We start from the raw sequence: 16703 nt of genomic DNA on the forward strand, positions 1-16703 counted from the left end.
GAGATTCCACAGTGAATGTTGTTGACCTCAGGAATTGTATTGGAAAGAAGCTTAGCGAGATCACAGCCGTCGCACTCATCACAACCCTACCTTCTAGTGCTATGTAATTCTTAACCTTTATGCCCCTGCAAATCATTTTAGTAGGTGTCAAATGTCTCATGGACAAAGCATTTCTTCGGAAAAAACTTCAGACACATCTCATGTTATTAATTCTCCCTTAAATATGGTCTCCAAACCTTAATCATTTCCTGTTCGTCTAACAAAGTACACAACTCATATTTAGTTGCATAAAGTGGTGACGATCTTCAACTGGAGTGAGAATTAACAGGCAGAACATGATTTCAGCTTCTCCTTCTACAACAAAGCATATTGATCTCAACTCCAACAATGAAGGATATTATTGTCTCTGCATGCTGGCATTCAACAGTTTATATATTTTGATAAAACAAAAGCAAATCGAGGTACCACTAATATTGGTCCTGAGTCCAGTTGAAAGGATGGATCAAAGATTCCGACTAGAAAGAAACCAAAAACAAATTAACTCAGTGAGAGAGATTCTTCCCTTTTTTCTAGTTCTCTAACCATACCACTTTGAAACATGATATCCAATCATGCTCGTTAAAACACTCAGCTACATATTTTTCATCAAAGACCTGCACCTCAATCCAATAGGATTTTAGGCTTATACTAAAAGTAGTCCTTCCTTAGGTCTTGATACATTTGGTTACTCTCTCAAACCACTGGTGGCTTCTTTGGTCTGCATATTGCCTTCAAAATCCACTGCTTCATCTACGCTTGCAGCTACAGTTCTTACAGAATCTTCAGCACTTTCATCTTCAATTCCTTCAGGTCCAGCTTCCCTGACGCATTGCTTTTTCTGCAATCTAACATTTTCATCATCTACATCTTCTCCTTTAGCTTCATCTTCAACTCTTACTATATCTGCAGCATCTATAGTTTCCTCGTCTTCGATAACTTCTTCAGCTTCACCTCTTTTTCTTGGAGGAATTACCTGAAAGAATGCACTTTTCCAATCTCTTGTTTCCAGGAACTTAAGCAGTATCTCAACCACTTGGTTAACAGTAAGAATCTGTTCAAGCAAACACCAAAAGATTGATTACAATTTTGCCACAATATTTGCGAAGTACAAGGAACTATGAAAGCTCAAAGATCATCTCAATTAAGTCAAGCCTTGAACCTAATCTTTGCTACAAGATTATCATTTCATCTAGAACTTGTCTGCATGCCCAGGAGTAAGCCACAAAGCTAAAATTCACCAGATTGAGTAATAAGTAAGGCTTGTTAATATGTTAAGGGACACCAACAGAAAATTTACAGAATTTCTAGAAGCACTATTAGATGTCCTCGAAGAAATAGGAGACTGGAGGCATGATGATATACCTGAATATTACTTGTCCTGGTGATTCTTGTCATAGTACTCAGCTAGTTTCCATGGGCACCTAGAAAACCTCATCTTGTCAGTTCATTTTAAAGCTAAAAGGTGCCCCCGGATAAGATATGATCTATCAGCAAGACTGTCATCTACAGATTGAAGGATACTTTAATTATGTGCAGGTAGGATCGATGATTATTTGCCGATAAGAGAGGAACTTGTTATACATTTCTGGATGAAATCTAGTAACCTGGAAAAGAAAGAGATAGAAAATAACTTTGAAGTCGAATGCTGAAGCTGAGCATCAGAGCATGGCACAAAAAATTTAATGGTAATGAACAGATAAGACAGCTGTTAGATCTAGATCTAATGACAAAGAGTAGCTCCAGTTATATATTACCTAGGGGACCTAATGCTCTCGCCAATCCCTTGAGAGAGCCAATTGAGTAGCTCAAGTCCAGCTGGAAACAAAATGGGCCTAGCTTGAGCTTTGACCAGATATATGAAGAGAAACTGAGAATGGCCTGGCTTGCACAAATTCAGCCTGTTAAGCCCTAACTTGTAATTGTACATATGTAGCATATTAATTCCTCAGAAAAAGAACATTCACATTAACAGTTCTTAATCCCATTGCAACCTATGTGGAGCCTATAAAGGCTCCCAAGAAAGTGTTACTAAACTGTATTCTAAAAATATTACAAAATAAAAAGGACACTACAACACTGAGCAACTTATTTAACTCTAGCCTAAGTTGACATTGTACCTACCATTTAAAAGATCTTAGCTAAGATCATGAAAAGAACTTAAAATTTTCTTTTTAAAGTCCCAAGAACCCAAATATTAATTGCTTGCTAGGTGCTCAACCAAAGGCCTTCTTGATCCATGGCCCATATCCAGGTTCTGTTTTAGCATGGACTAAGGATTGAACCGACTATTAAATAATCTTTTCAGAAAGGGATTGATTTGGATTTGTATCTTGAGAATTCCTATAGGGCACCACTTGCTTTAGATTTTAATGTTTCAAAGAAAATGTATCCCAAGTAACTGGATGATCCAGCTAGAGCCAAAAAGCACAGAAACCAAATTGTGTAGATGGTAAAACCTCTTAATGGCATTACCATGATAACCACTGTTGGAGGAAAAATGGATTGCCCCAAAACACGTAGATGCATCGCCGGCACGTGATGACGGACGCAATGGCAGCAACCCTCAAGGCGCCCGACCTCAGCACGCCCGACCTTAGAGTTCGCAGCCTCGATCTCGGCCAAGCCGGACCCGATCGACCTCAAGTTCGAAGAAGATCCGGTCGAAGGACGAAGCATACCTTTCCACTCCACCGGAAATCAAGCCCCTCTCCTCCTCATCCGGGATCCAATCCCGCGATCTCCACTTGGCTACAGCAGTCCAAGGCCTGCAACGCGTGGAGGCCCCTCCTATGCCGCCTCCACATGTTCAGATCCAATCGGTGCTCCCTCCGGACGAACCGGTTCTCCAAGGCCAAAATCCTCATGACTCCTCGAGGGTCAACAATGGAGAACGGCGCGGCCACCAGGATTCAACCCAGGCATCTTCCCGGAGAGAGCCACTAGGGAGAAACCAGGACAGACGGCCACAGCCCTCGGAGGCCGAGTCAGCCCTAGGTCAACCAGCACCGGAGCAGACCACCATGACAGTCCCCCAGGGCGGGGAGCTCGACAGGAAGGTCGAGAAACTCGAGCGATACATTGAGGCGCTCCATAGCTAGAGGGCAAGGCCCAAGAGTGACTTTGAGTTCACCATCAAATCACCTTTCTCCCGCCAGATCAAGGATGAACCGGTCCCACCAAGGTTCAAAATGCCCCAGGTAGAGCCCTACAACGGGACTACCGACCCCCTTGACCACTTGGAGAGCTACCGGACCCTCATGGCTCTGCAAGGATCCTCGAAGGTCGTGCTCTGCAAGGCCTTCCCTGCAACACTCCGAGGAACGGCTGGGCTTTGGTTCTCCGGACTGAAGCCAAGCACCGTGTCCTTCTTTGAACAGCTCGGCAGGCAGTTCGCCACCAATTTTGCTGCCAGCTGACGCCAGCGGCGAACGTCAGACTCCCTCCTTGACATCAAGCAAAAGGAGGGAGAGTCCCTTAAAGACTACATCGACCGTTTCACCGCTGCAACCTGGAAGATCTGCGAGCTCGATCAGTCGATCGCTATGTCTGCGCTAAAGACAGGAGCTTGGTCCTGCAGGTTTCTCTTCTCCATTGAGAAGAATTTTTCTGCCGACTTCACCGAGATGCTGGCCCGAGCTCGAAAGTATGCGAAGGCCGAGGAGGCTGTCGCCTTCAGGCGGGGCGCGGCCGAGCAAGCCCCAAAAAAGAAGAAAAGGCGCCAGGAGGAGCGCGGCCGTCCGAGAAGTCGGTCTCCCCGTCAAGAGAAGAACCTTCCTCGTTTGAGGAGTCCACTTCGACAGCGGGCGCAGCCTCGACCGAGATCCCCACCTCGGCCACGAATACCCCCGGGAAGGTACGGAAACTACACCCCACTCAATGCACCCCGGGCAGAAATTCTTATGGAAATAGAAGTCCGAGACTACTTCAGACCTCCACCCCCAATGCGGGAGTCAGGAACCCGGCGTCACTCCAGGAAGTACTGTCGCTTCCACTGAGACCACGGCCACGACACAGAGGAGTACTTCCAACTCCGAGATGTGATCGAGGCGCTCATTCGCCGTGGGGTGCTCAACCAGTTCGTGCAGAACCGGCGTGATGAAAGGAGGCCGGTAGGGAATGGCTGTGCCACCCGAAGATCCAAATGACAACAGACCCATCGCTGGCACCATCAACACCATAGGGAGAGGCCCGGCCGAAGGGAGCTCAGCCGAAGAACTAACCGAAAGAAGAGCCCCTCTGAAGCGTCAACGCACCTCTGTAGCCATCTCGTTCTCGGACGAGGACTTAGGAGTTGAGACTCCTCATGATGACGCTGTGGTCATCTCCATAATCATGAATAAGTTTGATGTAAAGCGTATTTTGGTTGATAATGGAAGCTCGGCAAATATTTTGTATTACAATGCCTTCCAAAGAATGGGAATGACAGAAAGCCGACTCTGGTGAATGAATGCTCCGTTGGTCGGGTTCACCGGAGACTCGGTCCCAGTCGAAGGTGCGTTCAGCCTGCTTGTCACGATCGAGATCGCCCCTCGGGAGAACACCGTGAGGACAGACTTCCTTGTGGTCCGCCTGCCTTTGGTCTACAACGCCATCCTTGGGCAACCAGGGCTCAATGCTCTCCAAGCCGTGGTCTCGACGTACCATCTACTCGTGCGGTTCTCTACCGAACAAGAAGTAGGCGAGGTTCGTGGGGACCAGATGACAGCCAAGCAATGCTACATGGCGACCCTTAAAGCAAAGCAACCGGCCAAAGCACCGAACCAAACAGAACAATCAATCGAGACGCTAGCCCAAGCTTCGGACCAGGCACTGCCCATTGAAACCCTGGACGTGCGGGACGAGCCTCGAAGGAAACGGGCAGAACCTGGTGAGCTCCTTATCCAAATCCCCCTGAGAAGAGACTGCCCAGAGCTAACCGTGCAGATTGGCTCCGGCCTGAGCTCTCATGTGCGGGACCAATTGATCCAGTTCCTCCAGGCCAACATGGATGTCTTCACCTGGTCGCCCACAGATATACCGGGAATAGATCCCGAGGTCATGGTCCACCGACTCCAAGTGAGACCAACCTGCAAGCCTGTAAGACAGAAGAAACAGAGTTCCGCACTGGAACGAAAACGAGCAGCTGCCGAGGAGGTGGACAAACTCCTCGAGGCCGGTTTCATCCAAGAGGTCTCCTACCCCGACTGGCTTGCCAACGTAGTCCTCGTGAAAAAAGCTAATGAAAAATGGCGCATGCGCGTGGACTACACCGACCTGAACAAGCCCTGTTTAAAGGACGATTTTTTTCTTTTCAGAATTGACCAGCTTGTCGACTCCACCTCGGGACACCAGCTGCTGACCTTCATGGACGCCTTCTCAGGGTACAATCAAATCTGAATGGCGCCTGAGAACGAGGAGAAGACAGCCTTCATCACCGACAAGGGCCTCTACTGCTACAAAGTGATGCCGTTCGGGCTGAAGAATGCCGGAGCGACATATCAAAGGCTGGTCAGCCAGGTCTTTAAAGACCAAATAGGCCGAAACATGGAGGTCTATGTGGATGACATGCTGGTGAAGAGCCAGACGGCAGAACACCACATCACCAATCTTGATGAAGCATTCTCCACCCTCAGAAAGTACCAAATGAAGCTCAACCCCACCAAGTGCGCTTTCGGAGTTATCTCGGGCAAGTTCTTCGGTTTCGTGGTAACCCAGCGTGGAATCGAAGCGAACCCGAGAAGATCCGAGCACTGCAGGAGATGGTGCCGCCGAAAACAGTCAAGGAGGTACAACGGCTCATGGGACGAGTCGCGGCCGTCTCCTCGGTGGCGGTAAGCTCGATCTTGATTCGAAAAGAGGACAAGTCTCAAAGACCAGTATATTATACCAGCCGAGTCCTGAGGAATGTCGAGACCCGATACTCCAAGCTGGAAAAGACGATCTATGCACTGGTTACCTTAGCTCGAAGGCGTCGACCCTACTTCCAAGCCCATACCGTGGTTGTATTGACCGACCAGCCTATAAAGCAAGTCCTGCAACGGTCAGATCGTGCGGGAAGGATCGCAAAGTGGGCGGTCGAGCTCGAAAAATTCGACCTTGAATATCACCCGAGGCCGGCAGTCAATACCCAAGTGCTCGCCGACTTTATTGTAGAATGCAGTCTGTCGGATGATCCCGAGCCCGAGCTCACACCAACAGAGGAGACCCCAAGGCAACCATGGGTTCTACATGTAGACGGCTCCTCGACCTCGGGAGGTAGCGGAGCGGGCCTCATCCTCACTAGCTCAGACGGGGTAGTTGCAGAGCAGGCCCTACGCTTTGAATTCCCCGCCTCGAACAATGAAGCGGAGTATGAGGCGCTCATCGCCGGGCTGAGGCTGGCAAAGGAGCTGAAGGTCGAAAGCCTAAAGGCTTTCAGTGACTCCGAACTGGTCGTGAGCCAGATCTTGGAAGATTTCGAAGCAAGAGAGCCGTCAATGCAGAGGTACACTTCAAAAAGACGCTGTGGACTTCATCCAAAGGTGCGATCGGTGTCAGCGAAACGCCAACATTCAGCGCCGACCCTCAGTCCCACTGACTTCGATCGGCGCCCCCTGGCCATTTGCCCAATGGGGGATTCAACATCTTGGGACCATTTTTTCAGGCCACCGGACAGAGAAAGTTCCTCATTGTCTCCATTGCCTACTTCATCAAGTGGGTTGAAGCTGAACCGGTAGCCCGAATCTCCGAGCCAAAGATGCGGGACTTCATCTGGAAATCAATAATCTGCAGATTCGGACTCCTCGCGTCCTCATAACCGACAACAGCCGCCAGTTCGACAACGCCCGCTTCAGGAAGTTCTGCTCTGAGCTAGGCATCGACCATCGTTTCACTTCGGTCGCTCATCCACAGACGAACGGAGAAACCGAGGTGACGAATCGCACCATCCTTCAGGGACTCAAAGCCAGACTCGACCGATCCAAAGGGCAATGGGTCGAAGATCTCTACAATGTTCTCTGGGCCTACAGGACTACATTCTGACTCCCCACTGGCGAAACCCCCTTTCAACCTGGCTTACGAAACGGAAGCCGTCATCCCCTTGAAAATCAGACTTCCATCGCTAAGGGTGGAAAACTATGATGCAGCCTCCAACTCATCTCGGCTCAGAAGCAACTTGGACCTCGTCGAGGAAACAAGGGAGGCCGTCCGAGTCCGCATGGCGAAATATCAACGAAAAGCGGCGCAGTACTACAACTGCAGGGTAAAGGTCAAGCTCTTCAAGATGGGGGATCTCGTCTTGAGAAAATCTGAAGCTTCTCAACCTACCGAACAAAGAAAGCTTGCCCCAAACTGGGAGGGGCCATATCAAGTTGCTCGAGTCCAACGGCCCGGAGCGTACAATTGGAGTCCCTCGAGGGGACCTCCATTCCCCGAAGCTGGAACTCCGAAAATCTCTGGATGTATTTCAGTAGAGCCCCCAAGGGTCCCCGACATTTGATAACACAGCTGATACTTCTCCTTATGTTAATCTACTTAAGACTCTCTCTCTTAATTATTCAATACTTCTCCTGATGTTAATCTACTTGTGAACTTCAGGATGCCCGACCAAGTTCGGATGCCCCAACTGAGTTCGAGATGCTCCGTCGCGACAATTCCAAGTTCGGTCTCCATCTCCGGCAGGACCTCGACCAAGCTCGAGATGCCCCACTGAGTCGACCGCGAGCCAAGCTCCCTCGACCTCGGGATGGTCCCCCGACCAAGGTCGGGATGCCCCGCTGAGTCGACCGCGAGCCAAGTCTCCTTCGACCTCGAGATGCCTCGCTGAGGCGACCGCGAGCCCGAGCTCTCTCGGCCTCGGGATGATCCCCGACCAAGGTTGGGATGCCCCGCTGAGTCGACCGCGAGCCAAGTCTTCCTCGACCAAGTCTCCCTCAACCTCGGAAAGCACCGCTGAACACCGCAGAGTCGACCGCAAGCCCAAGCTCCTTCGACCTCGCGCACGATCCTCCAACCAAGCTCAGATGCCCGACCCAGTTCGGACGCCTCAACCTAGTTTGAGACGGCCTGCTACGACGACTTTAAGCTCTACCCAATGATGTCCCGACCAAGCTCGGGGATACCCAGTCACATTGGCTGTGAACTCAACTTCAGGTCCCGCCTAACGGCGCCTCGACCAAGTTCGAGGTCAAGAAGCATGCAAGCTCCGACAGCAGCTCAGCCTCGGTCTACACTGCCATCAAGCCCGAGCTCAAAAACTTAGCGGGATTCTTCCGAAGTCGGAGCTCAAAGACTTAGCAGGATTCTTCTGAAGTCTAAGCCCAAAGCCTTAGCAAGACTCTACCGGAAGCTGAGCCTAAAGATTTGGCGGATTTTTCGGAAAGTCGAGCCCAAAGACTTAGTAAAATTCGCCAAACAAAGAGTTCAACTCAAGCGGTCGAGATAAAAGTTCGTTGATTGCGCAAATGAAAGCAGAAACGAACACACAATAGAGTTTGAAAAAGCAAGTGTTTCATTGATTGAAAGCCCAAAGGCTAAGTACAAAATTTGATAAGGAGGCCGACCCACCTAGCCGTACAATGGCAGCAGTGGCCAACCTCATTTACAAAAAGAAGAAAAGGAAAAAACTAAGTCCTAAGGCATCTCTGGAGCAGCAGTGGCCTCGGCATCGACCTCGGGGTCGTCCACGACGATCACGTTGGGATTCTCGATGGCAGTTGCACCAGGATCCTCCGCCGGTCCATCTCCACGAGCATCCGCAGCGACCTCGGACGGGGCTTCGCCAGTGGCCTCGGGAGCAGCTTCAGACGCTTCTCCAGGAGTGCCTTCGACAACTTCTCCGAGGAGAGCCTCCTGAGTAGTCTGCTCAACCGCCTCGGTCTCGGCCTCGACGGTCTTCTGTTCGGTCTCAGGGCTTGCAGGCGTGTTGCCGATCGCGCCGTCTTCCTCCGGACTCCCGGGCTCGCCTTCATCCTCGGCGATCCCCATATCAGGCCGAAGACCGCTGAGGTCGAACTGGGGGCAGATTCGTTGCATTTGCCTCCGGAAGTCCTCGAAGCCGCGGATGAGCCCGTCCACCGCTTCCTCCTCCATCAGGTCGCAGAGCTCTTCCAACTCCCGGAAGGTTTGCACCACGTTGTGGGTTTGCTCCAAAGCCCTTCTTTCTCGAGCCTCAAGTTGCTCGATCTTCAGCCGAAAGACCCCCGCCTCATACTAGTAGCCGACGATCATGGAGCGGGCGTCGACCAGACGCGCCTCGGAGGCGCGAAGCTCCGACCTGGCCAGAGCATGCGAGGCCTTCTCTTCCTCGAGCTGCTCAACCGCCGATCGCAGCTCGGCCTCGACAGCCTCCATTCTCGCGATGGCCTCCCTCCGCACGGCCTCGACTTCGCCGAGCTTCCTCTCGGCCTCATCCTGCCCCCTCTGGCTCCTCCGAGCCTTGTCCTGACATTCGGCCGCCACGACGACCAACATGTCGATCTTGTGAAGATGTTGTAAAGAAGGAAAAGGGGGGTGAGCAAAGGTCAAGAGTTCAAAAGGATATGAAAGTTAAAGCAAGAAGCTAACTTACTCGGATGGCAGAGCAGTAGGTTTGATCGATAAGGCTGCCAAGGTCGGCAGCCTCGAACTTGGCCCGGTCGACCGAAAGCAGCGTGCAACGGAACACTTGGCGCGCAATTTGGCTATCATGGAGGGCCGAGTCGTCCTCGTAGACCGATCACTCCGGGCAGAAGGGCCTCCTCTCCGGGCGGCCCTCGGCCCTCGAAGAGCTTGAAAGGTTGGGTCTCGCCGAGCTCGGCAGAGATGAGCTCGAGACCCCGAGACCGCTGCCCGGCTCGGGACTCGAGCGCCGCAAGCAAACAACCTGGCGGCTCGGTTGCTGAGAGACGAAGGCCGGGCAAGCTGGGGCCCCAGGATCCCTCGCGCCCTTGGAAGAGCTCGAGCTCGCGCGCTCGGCGGGGGGAGCCTCCTTTTGAATGAACTCGGAAGTTCCGACCTCAGGGCCCCTCACCTCGGCAGGAGCAATAATCGAGGCCGACCTAGCCTTCTTCCTGGGCTCGGGCTGACCCCTGTCGGCCTCGGCTACCCTCTTCTTGTATCGGGCAAGGAGAACTGCATTGCTGGACACCATCCTTGCAACGTATGAAAAGAAGAAAAAGCTCAAGTGTCAGATCGACACCAAAAAATGATGAAATGATGATAAAAAAGAAACAAGTAAAACAAAGGATGACGAGACAGAGGAGGAGCAGTGCAATCGCTCTTACCCTAGGGGTGCGCCGAGCTCAGGCCAACGTTCACCAAAGCCTCCTCACTCAGGAGGTCATTCAGAAGAATATTCTCCTCGAGGCCACGAAGAGCATTGAGAATCCTCTGCTCGTCCGCCGAAAGCTTGGGAGGCTTGTTAATGGCCTTGAGCCGGGGCTGCCTCCACCTCGGGTCAAATCCCCATGTGCGCTCGGAGAAAGAGGAAGAAAAATTTCTCCTTCCACCCACGAATGGAGGAAGGAGCACCTCGGAAGAACGGCCTACCGCCCCGAAAGGCAAAATTTTTCTTCTGGGCCGACTTGCGATTCCCCCTGCACGGGTTTGTGAACGAGCTCCTAACGGTGTATCAACTCGTCCCAGCGCAGCTCGCTCCGAACTCATGGAGGACTATCATTCCCTGTTCGCCGGGTTGGACTTCAACATGAAGCACCAACGAAAGACGTTCACCGAGGTCGGAATCCCATGCGCAAGGCAAAGAAGGAGGAAGGAAAAAAAGAAACAGAAAGACAAAAATCCTCCGAGCAAATGAGGGAGAGAGGCCTACTGTGGGTTTCACCGAAAGCGCCGACAACCGAAAGTGAAAGATTGAGACGATCGCCAGAAAACGCCTCGGAGCGCCGCCGAAAAAACTAAACAAAGATCGGAGGACAAGGAAGAAGAAAGTAGAAGAAGAAGAAAGCAACAGCTGCGGCGGCCAAACAAGAGCTTTCAGGGCCAACCCAGGGTTTATATAGACCCCCCAACGGCTCGGATCGACGGAGCCAAATCGCGCCTCCCGTCCAGATTGCGCCACGTGTCGGCCTCGAAAATCGAAGCGGCAAATCAACCTGGATCGATGCTTTAAAAGCAGAATCAAAACGGCATCCCATCAGATCTAGGAGCCTCATCATGAACTCGCGGCTAAAAACTACCTTGAAAAGCAAAAGGGCGTTGCCTCGTGCCCTCATTAAAGACGCCCCAAAGCGCGCGGAACGGCGGAGCAATTTAAAGCTACCTGATCCCACCAGCGTGATAAAGACAATTACTTCCTTCGCCCGAGCTCGTAAGCGACTCGAACTCGAAAGTCGGGGATAGTGTTGGGAAAAAAATTGATTGCCCCAAAATACGTGGATGCATCGCCGGCACGTGATGACGGGCGCAACGGCAGCAACCCTCAAGGCACCCGACCTCATAAGTGCCCGACCTCAGGGCGCCCGACCTCAAGGTGCTCGACCTCACGGCATCCGACCTCAGAGTTCGCGGCCTCGATCTCGACCAAGCCGGACCCGATCGACCTCAAGTTCGAAGAAGACCTGGTCAAAGGACGAAGAGACCTCTCCACTCCATCGGAAATCAAGCCCCTCTCCTCCTCATCCGGGACCCAATCCCGTAATCTCCGCCTGAGCGACTGTCAGCAATTAAATGCGCACGATCTCCATGGACCTCCAGCCATCCCAAAATCTCAGGCCATCCACGGCAACTCGTTGACTCACTCAATTCCATCCAGTCACCCACAGTAACTCATTAATTCACACGATCATGCCCAATAATGACGGTAACCCATTAATTCGCCCAGTCACATCGCAGGTAACCCTAGCACCCCTCCAATAAAAAGGAAAACTTCTTCTGAAGAGGGACCGGGGGGCTTCTAACTTTGACTTCTACATACAAACTCTCTCCTTCTCCATGAAAGCCCCCTCTGACTTAAGCATCGGAGGGTCGGCACGGAAAACCCCGGCCACTGGCTTCTTGCAGGTCTTCCGAAGGATGCAACCCGCCGACGCACCACCTACCGGAGCTCCTCCTTCTCAGCCAGTGGTCGCCCCCGGGTCCAGTTTCCATCAACAACCACCAGTAACATTGTAAATGCAACACATATTAGATATGACAGTTTTTTGGGAAGAACCAAAGGTAGCCTGGTTTCAATATTTCAAGAATCTAATTCTTAGCATATTCACTTGTAAGAGATTGCTTAAGAGATTCAGAAATTCAACCCATATTTTATTGTCAAAACATAGTGTTTCTCTTTTGGAAAAACAATCTGATGCATATGTGGGGGAAATTCTTAACTCTTCAAGGAGAAAATAGGTAGTTTGATTTCAATTCTTAACAAAATAATCTAATTCTGAGCCCACTTAATTGTAGGAATTAGAAGATTGCTTAAGAGATCTGGAAATTCAACCCATGTTTGATAACAGAACAACAGAATTAACCTTTAAGGGCAAAACAATTTGATGCATATGGAGGGAAATTTTTAACACTGTTACCACATAAGAGAATCGAACTTGTTGAGAAAATTAAAGCCACTTGTGCTACACATTGGTTTGGAAGTGTCATCACTGAAACAAAGAAACTACCATTAAAGAGAATAACTTCCTATGAAGCTTGAAATGTGTGATAATGCTAGATGTCGCAATGAAAACAGGCCTTCCTATTACATTATTATCAACATGCTGTTTGAATGGCATGATCCATATCAAAGCACTGGATCCCCCCCCCCAACCTTCCGTGAAAATAAAGCAAAGCAAATAATGTAGACATCTACATGCACTGTATCAACAGTTTTATCAGATGAAAGCAGTATAACAGCTCAAAAGCTGTAATTTGTCATTTTATACAAATGAAATCATGTAATAACTACGTCCGATAATTATTCATATAATTGCCAAAGATGAATTCTGCATTCCAAATCTTTACATGAGATATAGATACAGAGGACCAGACCTACCTGCGAGCTTGACATCTTTAGATAATTTGCAATTGGCAGTTTTGCAGACTGAATTCCTTGGTCATTTGCTTTCTTCATTGTTATCCCTTTCCATCGATTCCGATCAACTAACCCACCAATAATATAAATTTTCTTTGGATCAAGTTCATCAAGTATAGTTTCTGCATCTGCAGTGAGATAGACAAGGTTCTCTTTATTATCATGCAAAGCTTCAATATAAGGTCGACTCTCCTTTTCAATGATCCACTTATCAAATCCTGGGAGCCTTTGTAACTGTGTTTCCATTTCTCCACTGCATCCTGTCAACCAGAGATGAGCTGGTGATGCACATCTTCCATTCACTGCATAACAATACATAATCTGTAACTTCCATTAGTTGACGGATTACATATTTGAGACAAAAGACTGCCTTTTGGACAGTCAGAATGACTGACAATTTCTTAAAGAAAGAAATTATTTATGAAAGAAGAAATGTGGATGCCAAAATTTATAACAAAGCAGAATCCCCACTGGTAACATTATCTTAATGAAAATCAACTATACATAATAAATATACAACTCAATATCTTTTAAGGCAGCTGAATAATGATTCACAACTTGTATAGATCGTATACAACACATTATTAACGTCAATACAATAAACTCAATAAACATAGCAATCAAAGCCTGATTGTTGGGAAATGGATAGAAACTAGCTGTATATAATAAAAGGTCAAGGTGAATGGGGGTTTGTATAGAGGTGTGGATTTACTCTTACGAATATCACATGCTAGTTCATATGCATACTACAGCACATAATAATACATTGAGTTAAAAGTCTACAGCTCCACTAGAAACTTACATGGAGTGCTGACGCATTGTATTAGTTTAGCTAAGCCCTGTCTTTTTTTAAAAAAAGCAATTGAATTGATCTTCTAACTAAGTCCTGATTTGCCTAGCCAATTCAATGTCCAATTCAATCCACTATATTTGTGAATTAAGAATAAATATGCTTTCAAGTTTCAAGCAAATTGTATCATTCATAGGATGAACTTTGAATATGATAAATAAAAAGATGTAACAACTCTGGCACATTTAGTATGTTAAATAATTTATACTAGTTACAAGAACCAAAAAATTCCAATACCGCATTTTTATTATTGTACAAATGTTAGCATGTTGATCCTACCTCAGCATTAGTCCATTTAAGCGACTCTTTATTGCATATATAGAAGTTTCTTGTTTTTCATACTTCAACTTAATCGGCGATTCTTCATTTATGTTGCTGATGCTCCATGCTGCACATGGTCCATCTCAAATAATTCTTCCTCAGCCTATCCCCTATTTTCAAAACTTAACATTCCCAGTTTTACCAAAAACATCTACCCCAATATTTTTGCTCTAATCGTCTTCTCTCTTATTCATATGTTCTCTCCATTGTGTAAATTACCGATCCCAGCAAAAAATAATTCTCTCATACATTTGCTTCATTCCAGCGTTGCATTAATTGTGAAAAATTCTACTCAATACTTCTACGTTCATATTAATTCCATATGTCATAAAAAGACCAACGTAGCATAAACGATATACTTCAGGTACACCATCCCCCATGTCCCTCAATTTAACAATAATCCTTAGCTCCATCCAAGAGTGTAATTCTTTTTTTCCATCATTGTTAAACGTGTGACAGACTAGATTCCATTCCACGACCAGCAAAACTCCTCAAGACATCACGATTTGCCACTTGGACTACTAAGCGGGGACCCAACCGAACCCAGATGACCGTTCATCAATTAGACAAAAAGAAAGGGGCATTTCGGTCTTCAGAATGATTAAATCAGTTTGAAACAAAACCCTAATTCGAAGAAAGAAAATGGATTAGAAGCGCACCTGCTGTACGAGGCTGTGGATTTCGTTGGGGGTCATGAGATGAGCGAACTCGAGATCCACCACCACCCTCTGCCCCACCTCGGCCGCCCTCCTGAGCCGCCCGATCTTTATCTCCCGCTCCTCCGACCGTTTCTCCATCCGCTCCCTCCTCGTCTCCCGCCTCGACTCGATCAGCCTCGCCCGCTCCTCCTCCGACGCCGCGGCGGCGAGCTTCTCGTCCCATTCCCTGCGGCGCCGCTCCGCCGCCTGCTGCTTCCGCTCCTTTTCCGCCGCCTTCCGCTCGGCCTTTCTGGACTCTAATCGCTGCTGCTTCAGGAGTTTCTTGCGTGCGTTCTTGGAGAGGGCGGGAGCGGCCGCCTGGCCGTTTCCGTTGGGTTGGTCCATGGGCGTGGGTCGAGAGAGGGGCTTCGAGTTCCGACTCTCTACCGAGAGGAGTTGTCGAAGGTTTCTGACATTTGCGTGATCCTGGCAAAAGCGTAGTGGAGTGCTTTCTATCGGACTGTGCATGAGATCCATAACCCGCTAACCCGACCCGATATCTTTATATTTGGGTCCAAGAGCTTAAAAACCCAGAAACTTGTACTTAATTAGGTTTCTCTTAGAATAAAAAATAAAGGAAAAACTATAGAGACACAGCTCAAGATAGAACTAAAGTTGATCATAGGCCAAGCTTGACATAAAAAATATCAAATTTTACATAGGCCTGATCCAAAATCCAATTAAAAATGAATAGAATTTAGGCCCGAGTTTAGACCTATGATCAGCTCTACATAAACATATCTCGGAGATGCTTTCTCAACTTTAAAATGTTTCAAATAGATCTTTGAAATTTCTAAATTGTTTCGGATTGATCCTCTGGCTATCCAACTAGCGGACGACGTTAGCCTGCCATTACATATGACCAAAATATCCTTGCTATCTTTGGAGTGCATATGAATGAAAAGGATTGGAGTGCTTTGACATCTACACAATATATGATCCTTAACTAATGGCACTGAGATTTGTGCAAGCGGATGATGAAGGAGTTTGGAGTGCTTTGAAATCTATGCAATAAGTGATCCTTAATTATGGCCCATACAATAAAGGTACTTTGAGTTTCTATGTAGGTGGATGAATGAAGAGATTTGGTGTGCTTTAATATTTGCTTGGTGGATGATTCTTAACTCTAGGTAATATACTAAGAATACTTTTGAGTTTTGTGTAAGTGGATAATGAAGAGGTCGAGCTATCCGATATTTGTGCGATTAGTGATCCGCCGAGCTAACCTTTCCTTCGTTGCCTCGGCCATTACTGGTGGATGCGGCATATCTAGGACTTTTTGACAAAAGAAAAGCAGGATATTTAACCCTTTTCGATGCCATCTCTTCCGAAAGAGGTTATTATGGGCATCTTCGATGAGAAGTCGAAAGCACTAAGATCGGAAATGCTGTTGAAAGATGAATCCTCCTCGTGTGCGTGGCTAGCTGAACTATTGATCCTTCCTCTAGAGCAGTAGATTCCTTCGCTATAAACCATATATTAAGGGATGCTTTGAGATCTGCGCAGGCAGATGAATGAAGGTGTTCGAAGTGCTTTGCGATTTGTATAATGAGTGATCCTTAATTATGGGACATATACTAAGGATGTTTTTTGATTTATACACACGGATGAATAAAGAGGTTTAGTATACTCTGAGATTTGCATGGTCGGTGATCCTTAACTATGGGTTATATATTAAAGGTGCTTTGACATTTTGTGCAATGGGTGATTCTTCATTATAGACCATATATTAAAGATGCTTTGACAGTTGTGCAGGCATATGAATAAAGGTGCTTGGATTGCTTTGAGATTTATGAAATGTGTAATCTTTAACTGCGACCATATACTA

The 16703-nt window shown here is 48.1% G+C and overlaps 1 protein-coding gene across 2 annotated transcripts; it reads right to left on the reverse strand.

The window, feature by feature from the left end:
- Nucleotides 1–397: 397 nt before the first annotated feature.
- Nucleotides 398–15297, reverse strand: TRM10 (tRNA (guanine(9)-N1)-methyltransferase-like protein). 2 transcript variants are annotated; one of them, XM_008807266.5, is made up of 3 exons: nt 14837–15297; nt 12968–13327; nt 398–1090 (listed from the first exon to the last, which is right to left on the reverse strand). In XM_008807266.5, exons 1-3 carry the CDS (start codon nt 15218–15220, stop codon nt 725–727), a joined length of 1110 nt encoding a protein of 369 aa, XP_008805488.3. In that variant the 5' UTR covers nt 15221–15297; the 3' UTR covers nt 398–724. The 2 variants fall into 2 exon arrangements, with proteins under 2 accessions (XP_008805488.3, XP_088563176.1); XM_088707050.1 differs by having other exon boundaries at nt 12968–13308; nt 14837–15270.
- Between the last annotated feature and the right edge of the window lie 1406 nt (nt 15298–16703).

The sequence above is a fragment of the Phoenix dactylifera genome, chromosome 11, assembly GCF_051530095.1.
Source record: "Phoenix dactylifera cultivar Ajwa chromosome 11, Ajwa_hap1_PhDact_Kaust_v1.1, whole genome shotgun sequence".
NCBI classification, from domain to species: Eukaryota; Viridiplantae; Streptophyta; class Magnoliopsida; order Arecales; family Arecaceae; genus Phoenix; species Phoenix dactylifera.